General features: G+C 35.8%; 1 protein-coding gene across 5 annotated transcripts in view; it reads left to right on the top strand.

Moving 5' to 3' along the window:
- The window catches only part of FAM135A (family with sequence similarity 135 member A), an 84,016-nt gene that overhangs the window by 41,188 nt on the left and 26,944 nt on the right, over window positions 1-15,884 (top strand). For 4 of the 5 annotated variants that reach the window (XR_003536601.1, XM_027697873.1, XM_027697884.1 and 1 more), the window contains 8 exons: window positions 3,908-4,047; window positions 4,163-4,233; window positions 4,550-4,723; window positions 7,376-7,502; window positions 7,862-8,015; window positions 10,733-10,810; window positions 12,996-13,045; window positions 14,745-14,900. Coding sequence is in view for 4 of the 5 variants with exons in the window: in XM_027697873.1 (XP_027553674.1) it covers window positions 3,908-4,047; window positions 4,163-4,233; window positions 4,550-4,723; window positions 7,376-7,502; window positions 7,862-8,015; window positions 10,733-10,810; window positions 12,996-13,045; window positions 14,745-14,900 (950 nt within the window). In the remaining variant the exon portion in view is untranslated. The remainder of the gene's footprint in view (window positions 1-3,907; window positions 4,048-4,162; window positions 4,234-4,549; window positions 4,724-7,375; window positions 7,503-7,861; window positions 8,016-10,732; window positions 10,811-12,995; window positions 13,046-14,744; window positions 14,901-15,884) is intronic. The other variant, XM_027697902.1, reaches the window with a different exon arrangement.

The raw sequence follows: 15,884 nt of genomic DNA, 5'->3' as shown, positions 1-15,884 counted from the left end.
CATTCTACTTTTGGTTTTTTTGTCCAGGCAAACTGAACCCAGAGAAAGCTGTTAGTGCTCTCCTAATTCTGTGTAGCCTACACCTCAACATGCTGTAAAAATGTGAAAAGCAAAAAATTAATCAAGTTTTCAGATGTCAAGTGGAATTATTGGAATTGCAAGGGAGAAAAACCTGCTGTAGTCTGAGAAAATGTGATGTGATATTACTGAAACCTGAATTTTTGAGGCTATTTTGAAAGTAACTGAGTAGAGCAACAGTGTGGATACAGCATTTTGGTCAAGATTCCTGAATATTTCTTGGATTTTTGTGAGATAAATAAGTAATTCTTATGAACCAAGATTGCTCCACTTCAAAGGCAAGGTTTAATGTAGTTTGGAGAATTTGGCTCTGATAGATGTCCTTTACTAAAAAATATTGTTTGAATAGTGACACTTATTAATATGTTTTATATTGCTGGAAAAAAAAATTTTCCATTTCAAGGTATATTTTAGAATGGTCTTAGGTTATTTTTTCAGAAAGTTTCAATCTTGTTATTAATTGTAACATGTGTTAGGTTTTCTGTCTCCTGTTACTAGGCATAAAGGATATAAATATTAAGACTACAGTTCGGTGTGAGTTTAGATCAGCAGTGCTGTCAAAGAAAAAAATTCTGCCTTTGTTTCCCCTTGGCTGCTCTTTCCTACCTTCATATTGCTCTGTGTGCCGTGACACAGGTGTCTGTTTCGGTCAGGGTGCTCAACAGGGGAGCTCGTTCAGCTGCCCAGCAGCCATTTTACAAAAAACCAAGCCCCTTCAAACCCAAAAACTTGGAGCCCTTTTTAGATCAGTCTCTCAGTTTGTTTTTTCAGGTAGTTACTGATAATGTTTGTCCTGCAACAAAGCAAAAGAAAGGATACAAACTGGTCAATGAAAGGGTGTTAGTTTCTCCTTGTGGACATGGTAGTTCTCCGTCTTGCTGAGGATCCCTGCTTTCCATTCACTTCAGCTGCTTGCTTAATTTAGCAGAGCTGGATGCTGTAGCTCAGACTTGCAGCTCTCCTGCTGAAGGTGGAGGAGTAGCTGATACTAGTTCCTGAGACTGCTGTTATGTGTATAAAATAGCTGCTATTAGGGTATGTGTGGAGTAGCACTAAGAGCGTTGACCTGTGTGGAAGTGTTGTGTGTTGACCATAGAGGAGACTGGTCAGGAGGCCACTTCTGCCACTCCTGAGAATGTTGTCCTGTGTTGGTTCTTCCTATACTTTTCTATCTCTTCTCTCTTTCTCATACTTACCTATTCTAAATCCTGTCACTTTGTGTCATGGTTTTCCCACTCCAGTTCAAGTCTTTTTGCCTACTTCTAGCTCTCCCTAGCCTCTGCACAAGTCACTTCAGTTTCCTTACCTTAGCTGTGTTTTCCCTTCTCCCACAGAGTTTGACCTCTCTCCTCCTTTTATTTCCCCAAGTCAAATATAAAGTCTTAGTTTTTCCTCTTCTTTCTGTTCCTTTACATCTCCTTCCATCCCTTGCCCAGCCCTTCCCAGCTCTTAGTGAGGTCCTTTGTTATCATCATCATCATGGCTAGGCTTCGCGAACGAAGATTTGGGAAAGGCTCTATCCACATTTGTTACAAGCACGCTGGTGGCTAATAAGGCCAATGCGAGATGGACACGTCCGATTGCAAAAGGCACAGCGGAAAGACTCCTTAGGTGGTATATTCTGCAAGGCACGGTTCTTTCTGTGTTGTCTTTTCTCCTCAAGAGTGATCCTGCACGCGTTCTCAAAGGAAACAGCAGCGTGTCTCCAGGCCTCCCGATTGGAGGCCAGAGTAGACCAGTTATGGTGATCAATATGGCCGAGGCTGAGATGTTGTTTCAGGGAGTCCTTGTATCTTTTCTTCGGGGCTCCTCTCTTGCGGCAGCCAGTGGCAAGTTCAATAGAAATGGAAAACAGTTTATTTAAGTTTCCTACATCAGCTAGTTCACTGGAATTGCTTGCTACCCAGCATGAGTGTCATTACAGATATCATAGGGAGATTCACTTGCTTTAGCTCTAGCCTTGTGAAGGTTTCCTGTTATTCTTGTCATTTGAAGGAAGATGTCATGCTCCAGAAAGTTATAAGAAAGACCTATATATTTCTAGCCTGTATGAGGTTGTTTCAGATTTTAGGGTATTCTGATTTCCTCCTTCTCTCAAAAATTTGTGGCTGGTTTTCAGAGGGGAAAAAAAAGTTGGGGGGGACAACAAAAGCAGGTTAGGAAGGAATGAGATTCATTTTTTTTTATGATGCAAGAGTAAATTAATTCCCCGCTATTTTTTCCCCTTCATTGAGGAAAAGGCTTTTTGTGTGGATAGAAGCTTAGAAAGAGTCTTGACCAGTCAAGTCAGTGCACTGTTAATTTAAAAAATAGTAGTTCTGCCTTATTGACCTCATGTTTGTGAGACCTTGCTCCCCATGTGGAAGTGGCTCAGCCTGTTCCTGACATCAGGTTTTCCTCTGCAGTTCCCCTCTCTCTTTTGAGGGTGCAGATTCACGTTACACTGGAATCAGCAGAACTGAGGGCTGTAACTCAGGGCTGGATGGTGCACAGGAAGTGGGACCTTGGCCATTTGTCTCCAGCTCTTCTTTTGTATCAAATGTGAGCAGGAGATCCCTTTTGCTGATGCTGTGCAGTTATATCAGATTATGTGCCGTGTGAAACCATACCTGGTCTGCCCTTCACCTGTAACAGATGACACAGGTGGACATAAGCTGAAAGTGGCATTATACATAGGGGAATTACACTGTAGTGATTCAGCCTTAGTAAGCATCTTGTCCAGGACACCTAAACCGAAGATATGTGTGAAAGCACTTCAGCAAAACCCAGTATTAGTACTTGTTTCTGAAAGGAAGTTGAACTAAAATGTTACTAAGATTATAGAGTGGGAATGTTTGCCAAGGGTAGTGATATTATGTCAGAGGCCCCAGATCTGTAGAGTGGAAACTGCAGATTTTTTACCCCTGTGGATTCCGTTGAAATAATTTACTAAGAAGAATCGAAAGAATTTTAAAAATGTTTTTCATCCCGATTTACACAATTTCTACGACTTTGTGTTCTGGTGGAGGTTGATGTTATTGAGCTTTTTTGTAAGAAGAGTGATAAGAAAGTATCAGTATTTCTCTTAATTCTGTTCTTCCAAGTTACATCTTCTTTTATCTATTTTTCTTCAGAAGATAGTACCCATCACAATACTTCCTATGTGAAAACCCCTTGTTATTATGATAAATACTTCCTCAGTAACTGTTTTAAAATATTCCCTTTCTCATTTCTTCTGCAAGTCTTTTAACACTTTTTTTTTTTGGCAAAAGATTCCCCAATTATTTATCACAGTTTTCTGAACACTTTTTGATGAGTAGCCTCTGGATTGAAAGCATAAGTGTCATACTGCATGAGAAATACAAGGTTCAGTTGATAAACTTTGAACTGGTCTGGCCAGAGTAGGATGCAAAGATATGGAAGGCAAGAATGAGCCACCACTCAGTGGAGTGATATATGTCATTTAACCTCTTTGTCTCATCTGTAGGTAATTAAGAGTCCTCAGTGTGGTAAACCCTGCAAATCAACATGAATGCTGGATGAAACAAGACAGATTTCAGGACTTTTATTAGAATTTTTGATGCCTAGAATGTCTTACTTCCATTCATAACAAAGAAAAAATTCTTCAGTTCAGAACTTATATTAAATGCAAATTAAATTAAAAATATGTTTACAGTGTTTCTTTGAAACAAAATGTACTCCTTCAAACTCCAGCAGTTGCTGACTGAAAACTGCTGGTATTATTGGTGTTACAGTTTTAATAGTGGTCATGAAACTGATGGAAATGATAGTTCCACTTACTTGCGGCTCTGAGTTTTCCAGTTATGTTAATACTTGTTTCTCTCTCCAGGTACAGATCTTGCCTTTCCTGCTTCAGTCCATGACAATATAGTTTGCAGTAAAACATTTCAGATTCTTTACAAAAATGAGGAAGTTTCTGTGAACGATGTGATGATTTTCAAAATAAAAATGCTGTTGGATGAGAGGAAGGTAATCTGCCATTCAACTTAACTATATTCAGATAATTCAGTCTTCATTATGTACAATTTGAATTGGTACAAATAAGGGACCTGAAAGATTTCATGCTTCTACAATTTCTTTGTAGATTGAGGAGTCACTTAATGAAATGAATTTTCTACTAACATTAGATCTACACTTCACGGATACAGACTATTCGTAAGTTTAAATATGGAAGTTTTTAATAAAGCAACAGTATATGTTAACTTTTTAAACTGATTAAATCTGTATTATTTATAGATGGAGTGTGTTCATATTAGACATAAATGATGGTTAAAAAGAAATCCAATGCTCAAGTCTGTAAAGATTTCATAACTGGTTTGTCTCATTCTGATAAATTTTTTTTCTTGAGGGAGATGCCTTTGCATTCCAAAGTATAGACCTATCCTAAATTGCCAGCTGTGTCAGTTATTTATAACTTGCATTTTAAGTATAGTTGTTCTAATTGTATGTTGGTTTCTTAATTTCTTTCTAGACCAGATGACCTGAGCACACTACAGCCAATTAGTAGCCGAACTTTAAAGTTGCACTTTAACTTACACCAGGGCCTTCATCATTACGTCAACGTTATGTTTGATTACTTCCACCTTTCTGTCATATCGGTTATAGTCCATGCTTCTTTGGTTGCTCTGCATCAGCCATTGATAAGGTAATCTCTCATTAATAAAATGCAAATACATTATTGAGTGTTCAAATGGAAGTGTTATAAAAACAGAATAGTTAAGAAGGAATTAAATCTATGGCCAATATTGGTTTCTGTATGGTGATTTTAGAATACTGGACACAGAGGGATGAGAAACTTCTTGTTTTCAAAGTTACCTGAAAAAAAATTTGTTTTTTTTTTTGTTAGAAATAAGAGCATGTAATGTAGAAAAGAGATAATACCCAAGACCAGAGAAGTGGAGGAATGTATAAATATCTGTACTTATACATGTATATTTGTATGTATAAATATTTATGAATTTTCCTAATCAGGCAGATCTGCTGCTCACTCTAGTTAGTGACTGAAATAGCTGCCATTAATACAAATAGGGCACCTTCTGTTAGCTATCTTATCTGCACAGTTTTCAGTTACTGCTGGAATGGCAGTGATGTCTGCAGATGATGCATTTACTATTTTCTTAAAGTAAATGGAACTGAAGAATTTACTTTTCTCTTTAAAAAAGATTTTGCCTCATTTTTGCTGGAGCCATTTTTATTTCATTTACTTGTGTCACCCTTTGCAATCTCTGTTTACTTCTCTCTCTCAAAAGTAAGTGTGAAAAAGGGCTGTACAGTCAGACACAGTCACACATATGAAGTGTTCTTTAAACAGCTTTTTCTTTAGCATGTCTATCCTGTCCTTCTTTCATTATCTTCAAATATACAATGATACTGCCCCTAAGTTTGTTCATATTCAAGTTCAGTCTGTGCTGTAAATGCCCAAACCTTTAGCTTAACCCTTGTGCCTGTCTTCACATCATCAGAGCTATATCTCTGTGTATGTTAGACAGCCGTTCTGTGCAATAGGGCTGTGCTGGTGTGGAAGATTCAACTGGCTTATGTGCTTTTTTGTTCTTTTTTCCCCCCTCCAAGTGGTTTGAATTGTTTTGATGATGTGTTTTAGGCATGGTTATACATAGTAAATGAGCTGACACATCTGAAGGGGTAATGCAGCATTATATGGGATAGAAACAAGTACTGAGGAGGTGGGAATTGTTGTTGGAAACTTCATCTGATAAGTGCACTTAAATGCACTTTTTAATGCACTTAAAGTAGCACTGTGTATGTAAAGTGTGCATTGCCACACTGTACTGCAACTGAAATTGAGATGTTAAACCTGTATTTATCCCATAGCTGTAGGGCTGAACTTAACTTCATTGTCAGAAATCAAAAAATAGGTTTTGTTACTAATTTACAGTCAGAAATGAATTAATCCCTGCTGACCTTTTAAAAAGCTGTAGTTAATCTGAGGGTTTTCCTACATATTTTTCTTCTGTTTTTGGCTTTTCAAGTGATGATACAATAATACGAATTAATTTCAAACCTCAACTTGATACAGCTTATGTAAAGAAATATTGAAACAAAACAGCAACTTCTATGCTGCTTCCATTATCTTTAGAGTAGATTGTTGCTGGTGCCCACAAAATTATTTTAAGGATTCACGTTGTCCCTTAAATCAGCTTAGGATGGGGAGAGGAAGAAGAAACTTTCAAATTTACAGTGTTTTATTTCTGCTGGGCTTCCCCGTATTTTGCACGTAGCAAATACTTGATAGTTGCAGTATCCACATCTGGCTCACTTTTCTGGAGCACCTCTTTCTGAAAAACCTGAAAATTGCAGGCATCACTCCTCTTCATCCTTTGGGCTTTCTTGGGTTACAGTTTGCTCCTCTGTTTGGATCATGCTTACATTATTGGCACCTCTTCCTTTTCTATGGGGGGTTTACTTCTTGAGTGTTTTGTTCTTCAGAGTAGCATCCAGGTTCACTTTCTCTTGTGAACAACCAGTATTAACACTTCCATTGAAAGAGAGGAGCTAATTTTACTTGGTTACAGCCCTGGAGGCCTGTGCAATCTACTCTTTTTTATTAACCTGTCATTGCTTATTTCTGCCCGTTACTTAATAGTCCTCACTTTCTGCATTCATTTATTTTTCATTCCTTTTTCTAGTTCTTTGTTCTCACAAGGCTACTGTTGCAGTTTGCTCTGTTCTCCCAGGGGTTCAGGATGGGATCTCCTCCTCAGTAGGCAGAGGTCAGGCATCCCTTAGGAAAACAGCAATGGCAGTTTGTGTGACATCTTTTCAACTTCTTGCTACTGCTTCATTTTTAAGAGGTAAAGTCCCCACAGCAAAGTTGGTGGAAAATGAACACTTCTTACCTGTTATAGTTCAGAATTTATCTCTCTGGCTTAAACTTTCAGGAATATTGTTTAAATTAATTGAGATTTGCCTTAGAAATAATGAGGAAGAGGTTCCACAATCTCCTGGCCTAGTCTGCTGACCTTCATGGTGAGAGATGGCCACAGAACAGCTGAAGGTAATAATTTGTTAAATTTCTCCAACTAGCTGGAGACCTGTTTTGAAGAGAACTACTTTAGAAACACTGCTTCCCTGCCACAGCATCAGAGACTTAATTGAGGTATCTGGGTCATTGTGAAGGGTTCTGTAAGGGTAGACCACCATGCTAGGAACTTCCAGGATCTTACTCAGGGTCCTTGTTTCTACTACTTTTCAAGAAATATCAAGGATTTGTTTTAACTGTGATAGCTTTGTGACACGTAGTATGTTCAAATTATCAATTCATTTGTGCTTTTTGCAGTTTTCCTCGCCCAGTGAAGAATACATGGTTGAACAGGAATGCACCAGCACAAAACAGGGACTCTGTGATTCCTTCTCTTGAAAGTGTGGTCTTTGGCAATAACTACACAAAACAGTTATCAGCAGACGTAAGAATATATCAGTTTCAGATTTTATTTGTATTCTGTTGGGAGGTGAGAATATTATCTTTCCTGGAGGAATATTACTTGATAAAGAATGAATTTTTTTGGAGTTACTTTGGGGTGCCATGTGATAAGGGAAATGAGAAAACTTGTTCCAAAAGGCTGTGTTCCATGCTTCAGGAACATACAGGTGGAAAGCTTACAATATTAAGTGTCTAAACTTCTTTTTTAATGTCTTGCAATCCATTGAAAATCACAAAAATGACAAGTTTGTGAAAAGAGGCAATTGTTTATCTTTTTTAGTTATTCTGCTAACACTTCATTTACTGTACAAAATTAATGTGTGCCGTTTTTCTTTATTTTAGGGTTGCAGCTTTGTTGTTTCAGAATCTTTCCTCAGCCATGCCTATAATTTCCACTATACACTTTGTGCCAGTTTACTGCTTGCTTTCAAAGGGTTACACAGCTATTTCATTATGATAACAAAGGAGCTCCCCTCTTCTCACCGAATTGAACTGGGTATGTTCAGTTTAATAAAATGCATCACTTTCTTGTCAATGTTCATTAAGAATACATTCTTCTAGACTAAACTGTCACTGATCTCATACATCTGGTATATCTAAAATATTTTTGCTTGAAGAAAAAATAAAGTAGAAAGAAGTACTGTCACCTTACTAATAAAATAGGGAGATAAGAGCCTAAGTCTATGCAAATATATCTTTTCTTGTTGGTCTTGATTTGTGCAGTTATTTCAAATCTCTATATTTAGTGGTGAGAAAGTTAGAGAAGCTCTTAATCCAAGTAGCACACTGCACTTCTTTGTTTGTTATATGGAAACTTTGCATATTTGTACAAAAATGTGTAACTCTGTAAGCTTTTGATTTGAGAAGAATATTTTAATGGAAACTTATCTGAAAAAAGACCTACAAGAAAAAATTGCTGCTGGCTCAGTTTGTATTGTAACTTTTTAAACAGATTAAGGTACCACAAAGACTTCTACATAACTACATTTGATGAAAACAACTGCAAAAGCATTAAATGAAATGTATGGAAACGCACATGTACATTACATTTCTGTCGGATGCAGATACGTTGGAGAGCCAAGCCTCAATTTGTGAAGTAGAAGGGCAGTGCAAGTAAAAAAGGAAAATACATTGACATTGGAAAGAATGATTTAGACTTTTTTCTCAGCAAGCATATACCTTTTTTAGTCATGTTCTGACTTTTGGAATTTACATGTAGACAGCATTCATTGATTTTTATATTTTTTAATTTTACCGTTGTCAAAACTAAGCATAGTGAAACAGTGGAAATTGAGATATGAAAGCTATTTTAAAAATGTATATGGTCAATTAAGGATTCAAACAAAGAATGTTTCACTTGTGTATTACAAAATACAAAACTATTTTTAGAGGAAGAAATTTTTTTGAGGGAGTATATCAGAAATCTGTAGAAAAATACTAGAAACTGCGGCTTTTCCTTTATGGAAGTAAAAGTACTGTAACACGCTGTGAAGAACGTCTGTGTCAGTTATCTTAATATGGAGGGAAACACCTTATTAAAGGAATAACTCAACTCTTAGTCTTCCTTTTAAGGTCCAAATGTGTTTTTTTCCAAATCATAGAACCATAGGATCATTTAGGTTGGAAAAGACCTCTAAAGATCATGGAGTCCAAGCATTAACCCAGCACCACCATGTTCACCACTAAACCATATCCCCAGGTGCCACATCCACATGCCTTTTGAACACCTCGAGAGATAGTGACTCCACCACTTCCCTGGGCAGCTTGTTCCAATGCTTGATCACCCTTTCATTGAAGAAATTTTTCATAATATGCAATCTAAACCTCCCCTGGTGCAGCTTGAGACCATTTCCTCTTGACCTGTCACTAGTTTCCTGGGAGAAGAGGCTGAGCCCCACCTGGCTATAACCTCCTTTCAGGTAATTGCAGAGAGCAATAAGGTCTCCCCTGAGCTTCCTCTCCCTGCTAAAGAACCTCAGCTTCCTCGGCCACTCCTCATAGAACTTGTGCTCCCTTCACCAGCTCCACTGCCCTTCTCTGGACATACTCCATCAGCTCAATAGAGTCTGATGGCACTATTGTTATTGTAAGGATAGGCTTAGACTAAATCTTGATGCTTAAGTGTTTCAGACAGGACCTTCAATTCCCCTAAAACATTCCTTCACAATATATATGTATAATAGAAAAAAGCTGGCCATCGAATTGCATACTTGGGTTGTATCTTTCAACCTCATGAAAGGCACCAGAAACATTCATAAGCTTTAATGGAACTTGAATCAGATATTTTCTCATCTCTATGGGTAATTTAGCTTACCTTTAGGAATGAAAGTTTGAACAGAAATACTCAAATATCTGAAGAGAATATTACACCTTACATTTAACATTCATTGTATGTGTTCTGCTGAGAGTTTGTTTCCTGTGGGTTTGATTTTTTTATTTTTATTATGTCTCTGCTAAAATTACTTTGGTTTTTTGTATTTGTAAATATCTTTTTCATTTATTTCAGTTATTTTATATATATACTGATTGGGGCAATTGATGTAATAAAAAGTACTAATAATGTAAATACTAATTCTTACTTTTTGCTCATGAAAAATAACTAATGCCTACCATTAACACTAATTTTTCTAAAATCCATCAACAGTAAAAAAAAAAGCTGTGTTTCTGAAATGTCTATAGAGAAATTGAAGCTCACTGGACCTCAGGAAGTACACAACTGTCATTCGCAATTTTTTTTAATTTTTAAATTAACTGTTTTATAGTGGATATTTTATCTGTGAAGTTTAAATGGGCATTGCAGAAGAGAATATCTAGTCCTGTTTACACTCCAGAATCATCACTTTTTTGTTTTAGATTAAATTATTCTCTCTCTAATTTTGTTTCTTCTGTTTGCTTTGCTTTTGCTCTGTCATATAATTTTAACACAAGAGAGTGATTTTGGAGAAGCATGTGCAGACAACTGTTGGACTTGATAAGTGTAATTGACCATTTAAGTATTACTCGTTTCAGGAAATAAAAAAATGCTACCTTAATGTGTATCACAAGTGATACTCTAGAAACTACACTAAAATGGTATATTTTCATGTACTGGTCTAACTGCACTAATTGCTAGGCAAGCAATAAGCTCTTTTACTAACTTTAAGGCAAATAATAAATCACAGATGAAAACCAGAGTGTAGTAACTAGTCATGTGTGTGCAATCCCTGTAACTAGCCAAGGCCAGCATGCAGGTCCTTTATGAACGCCTTCTCAGAAGAAAATATCCACGAACCCAGAGAGACGCCTACCTAGGTATGTTTTCAAAGCAGGTGATATAACCCCTCAGATTTTTATTGATACTATAAAATATTATATTATTAATAATGATATAAAAAATTACATTATTTTGTAGACAGGAACACTATTTCACAATTCAGCCATTTTGAACATATGATAAACTCTGAAGTCTGCAGAATTGAGCTACTTACTTCTAGGCTGAATATAGATAATAAAATGAGACATTATTGCTGTTCTTTGGTTTAGCATTGTTCTTCTTTACTAAACAAAAATGATTGAAGAGTTCAGTCAGTCATCAACATTAAAAAAAATTGCTAAAAATTGTAGTTTCATTTAATTCAACACAGTCTTTTATTTTTTTTTTTTTAGATAAAGACTAATACCTTTTCTTCCTGAGAAATCTTTCACGTTGCTTCTAGTATGTCAAGATTTGATTCTTCCAAACACTACACAAGACTATCAGAGTTTAGGGTGCATTTGTCCATATCTGCATGGCCAGTTCTCCCTTTGGAGAGTGTCAGTGTTGGCCTGATGCTGGACAAAAGATGACATGCTGTTTAAGCACAAGGAAGTTTCTGATGGGAAAAGGATATAGTGGCATTTCAATCTCGTAGGAGGTCACCAGCTTAATCATCTTCAGCTGCATTTTGGTTTTGTTGTAAAAAGAAAACAAAACTATTTTCTAGCAGAGTCAGCAAAATTGCATCAGATGGTTGCTGGGTGAACATTACATTTTAGTGCTTGAGTTCCTTTTGTCTTGTATTATCTCAGTTCCTTTTTTTTTTCTTAATATAGCGTTGTAGTTTGGGGTTTTCTGTAATGATTTTAGATTTCAGAGTTTTAAATCTTGTTCAACAAACCTATTCTCAATTGAAGTGTGACAAACAAGATAAATAATCAGTATTGTGTCATAAATAAACCATTTAATTTTTCACTAATGACGAAATTTGGCCACACCAAAAGTAGTATCGTATTTTAAGCTGTTTTCACATATTTTCAGAATAATTGTCATCAAGTGCTCTTTAGCAAATACCGTTATATGTAATCTCTTTCAACAGCTTTTGTAAATTTGTTTCTGAGAACTTTATGCATTCCTTCAATTTGCATATTTTCTCAGAACTTTGAGTTGTATGAGTTAATTTGTGTGGCATTAAGTTTAAACATAAGTATGTTGGATGCAATTACTTGAAAATCCATATATACTTACAAATGTAGGTTGTATAATTCAAAGATAAGTTGAGTAAACACATCGTTGCTATTCTGTAAACCTGTGTTGATTATCTATATCCTAAGCTTATTAATGTGGGTTTCAAGGAATGTTTTGTTGGTGTGTATTTTCAAGACAAATTGTAGTCTTTTTCCTTAATATTGTGTTTCAAAACTGAAAAAGAAATACTTGTTACAGACCATTTTGGGGTTTATAAATTATTCCCTTGTTACTGGTACCTCAGATGTAGAAGGAAATTAAACTTAGTACAAAATTATTTTTTAATTTATCGGATTCCCTTAAGTCAACAGGAATGATAAACAAGGAAAAACATCTACATGAAGGAATAAATCTGTTTTCTTCATTAACGAATCATTCGAGGTTCAGATGCCGTTTAAGCTGCCATACTGTGGAAGACGAATTTGCTCTTAACATTGAAATATTGAGAGAAAGATCAGTTAAAGAACAGTTTTATTTGACTAAAATACAATTCCTCAGACAATTAAAGAATTTTATTTATATTCATGTAGCTTGCAAATCAGATAAATAATATACCTGTAGAATAATGATATTAGAATAAGGTTTCTCTGGAAAATCTGGTAGGAGAGGAATTGCATTACCTTGGTTGTGAATGATGACATTGCTGCTGAATAGCTGAGCAGCTCTAAATGAATAATCTGCAAAGTGTATCATCTAAATTTTCAAATTTAATTTTTGAATGGAAAATTGGTATCCTTGACAGTGTATCATGATAAATGATATTGATAATTGCAAACTTTTTTTATTAATTGTGTTCTGTCCTCAATCTCAGAAGTTGCTATGAAAATGTTTTAGTGGGAGTTTACAGTTTACTTGACTGTGGCACTTACTATGACTTCAAGTTTTATTTGATGGATTCTTTTTAATGTTTTAAAATTGTTTGGTGATATAATTGGTTTCACTTTGCAACTTGGAAAATGCATTACTCATAGATGTGTCCTCTCATCTTTCCAGAAAACATAGATGTAGAAGTTCGTCTTACAGAATTGTGTGAGGAAGTAAAGGTACAATTTTTTAATGTATTAAATACGTGAAATAACTAGAAAAGTAGAGGGTGGTGATTTCATATGCTTGGGAATAAACTGTTTCAGGGATAACAGCAAACACTTATTTAAATTCTTCTCCCAAAGAGAAACTGCTCAACTGACACCAAAACTTAGCTGACTTGGTGTGTCAGTAGTAGCCATGGTAACTTCTGCATATCATGAAAATGTAGGTTATAGAAAGGTGGATTACTTGTAAGAAAATCACATTTTGAACTTTCTGCATTTAGAATTTGAATTCTTTGGGTGTGATGGTATCAGATCACAGTGTTACAAGATCACGCAATAGTAGTAGGTTGTAGAAAAGCAAATTGTGCAAATGATCCCCTCATCTGGAAGGATTTGTTCTGTTATTGTCTCCTTTTCCTGTTTTCTCCACATTCTCAAGGATACACTGTACTTCACATGACTTACATTTGTCTCCCCAACTCTTTCCATAGTCAGAACTAGCCCCAGTTGAATAGCTAATTTCCTTGTCACAACAAAGTTTAAAGAACAGGTTTTAAAACTTTTCCAAAAGATTATCCCTGCTTTGCTGGCGAGTGGGCCATCTGCCTGGCTTTGGAAGAGCAGTGGGCTTACCTTTTGTTACAGTAGTAGTAGAATAACTGCAAGAAAATGTAATACTGTCTTTAAAAGGATGTAATTTGTATAATTGGACACAAAGCCAGCGCTGTTATCTCTCTATGGGCAACTAATAACCTTACTTTATGTATTAAAATATTTTTTACATTTACATAGCTTCCCTGAATTCTTTAATTTCTCCCTTAGCTTGCTAAAGTATATTTATGTTTTTTCTGTTATTTCTTTTCTGTTCTTTTGTGTGGTTCACTTCAAAAGTTTCTCTTATTTCCACTCTCACTTGTTAAGTTGGTATTTTAATATTTTCAGTCCTTTTTTCTACTTGCTTTTTAGAGTTGGGTCTTTACTATCCTTTATTTTTAAATCCTTTGCCTCAGTGCCTTGTGTGCCTGCAATGAGTTTCTGAAAAACTGTATTTTTTTCTAAAATGGCAGGGAACATAAGCTTAGCAGTGTACAATTGACTGGTGTGGGACTGTGTCACAGGATTACAGTACATTGTTAAGAAAGAAAAACTTGTTTCACACTGAATTTGTCTTAGTGTGCTCTGGTTCTAGGAAGCCTGTGCTGTAACACTGCTTCCTGACTATGCTTAAAATGTACATAGGTATATAGCATCTTACAGAGGTTATTGTGAGTTGTGACTGTTCCAAAATGGAGACGTCTTTATTAAATTTTTAATTTGATAAAAAAGTTGGACAAACATAGCAAGTATTGATTTTTGGTTTCCTGATTCCTGTTCCTTTCAGGCACACTGTATGTTAGAAAACTGAATGTTAGAAAATACAGCAGTTGAACTCAGTTATCTTTGCCATAAATGGAGTTGTTGCTTTAATTTACGGTCAGGAGTCCTAATTCTAAAAGGCAACTGGATAATATTTAATACAACATAAAATAATCTGTTATTGTTGTAACACGAATTGATTCAGTTCTGATACTTAGTCAAAATGGTTCTCATTTGGAAGTTGGTTTTAAATGAAAATTCTCGCTAAAATAAAGGACACTTCTTTTTTCTTAATTCTTGTCTGTACTTTATGGTTTCATCAGTGAATCATGTAACTATTTTTTTCTGACTTCAGAAAATGGAAAATCCTGATGAACTGGCAGAACTTATAAATATGAATCTTGCTCAGCTTTGCTCACTTCTGATGGCTCTCTGGGGGCAGTTTCTGGAGGTCATTACCTTACAAGAGGAGGTCACAGCTTTACTAGCACAAGAGCATCACACGTTAAGAGTAAGTATTGACTTGGGCATGTTCATAGGCTAGTGGGACACATTGTTACAGAAATGTGTATCAAAATGAGACTCCAGATTATAATTTTTCTAGTTACAGTTGTAAAAGTTGGTTGGAATCATAAAGGGAGCTGTTGTATTGCATTTGTTACCTTGTGTATAATTATAATATTCTTAGAATATAATACTTAAAATATATTTATGTTTATGAATCAACTAATTCACTGTTCTTTTGAATAAGAAATCCAGTTCAGAAGGCAGATTGCATTCTGTAGAATAAGTTACGTTTGTGCAAACTGTTGTATTTTTCTGTGGGAGCCATGCCTAGTGCCCACCCTGCATTTTACTTCTCTGCTGCATCTAGGCTGCCTGCTTACATCATAAAACAAAATGCATTTCCTTCTGAACTAAGAATTTGTAACATTCACAAGCTTTGAAAAGTCTGTTAAGTTGGATTTTAGAAAAGAAGAGGTGTGCATGATCTGGCATGTGAGTACGTGTCTATATGTATAAAACCATGTATAGTGAGTACGTGTGCACACAGTTGGTTTGTGTGTGTGTGTACAGTTGCTGTGGGCTCTGCACACAAAACCACAGCAGTGCTGGTTCCTGTAGTGAAATATATTCAAGTATGAACTAAAGCATTACTCTTACTTGATAAATCACATTGTTTAATGAGGGAGTCATGGTTGTGGAAATGGCCTGTTCTGGAGAATAAATGGAACCTTTCAGAAAAAACGCAAGGCTTATTTGTTAGACGTGCTACCCATAGGAAAGTGATCATTTTACTGTCTATGAATCTTACATACCTTTCTGTACATTTCCTGTAAATTCTGAAATCCTTCAAATTAACTGGTGGAAGGTATGAAACAAGAAAACTGTTTCACTTAATCTGCACTTGCATTAAGCTGCTTCTATATTACTGTTTGTAGGAGTTTATAATTAATAAAAGGAAAGGAAGAATGAATATTTTAATTTTTACTGC

Source organism: Neopelma chrysocephalum, unplaced genomic scaffold (genome assembly GCF_003984885.1).
Source record: "Neopelma chrysocephalum unplaced genomic scaffold, ASM398488v2 Primary Assembly neopelma1_23b, whole genome shotgun sequence".
Classification (NCBI taxonomy): Eukaryota; Metazoa; Chordata; class Aves; order Passeriformes; family Pipridae; genus Neopelma; species Neopelma chrysocephalum.
The sequence above is the reverse complement of the archived record's forward strand: the minus strand, read 5'-3'. Positions and strand labels throughout refer to the sequence as shown.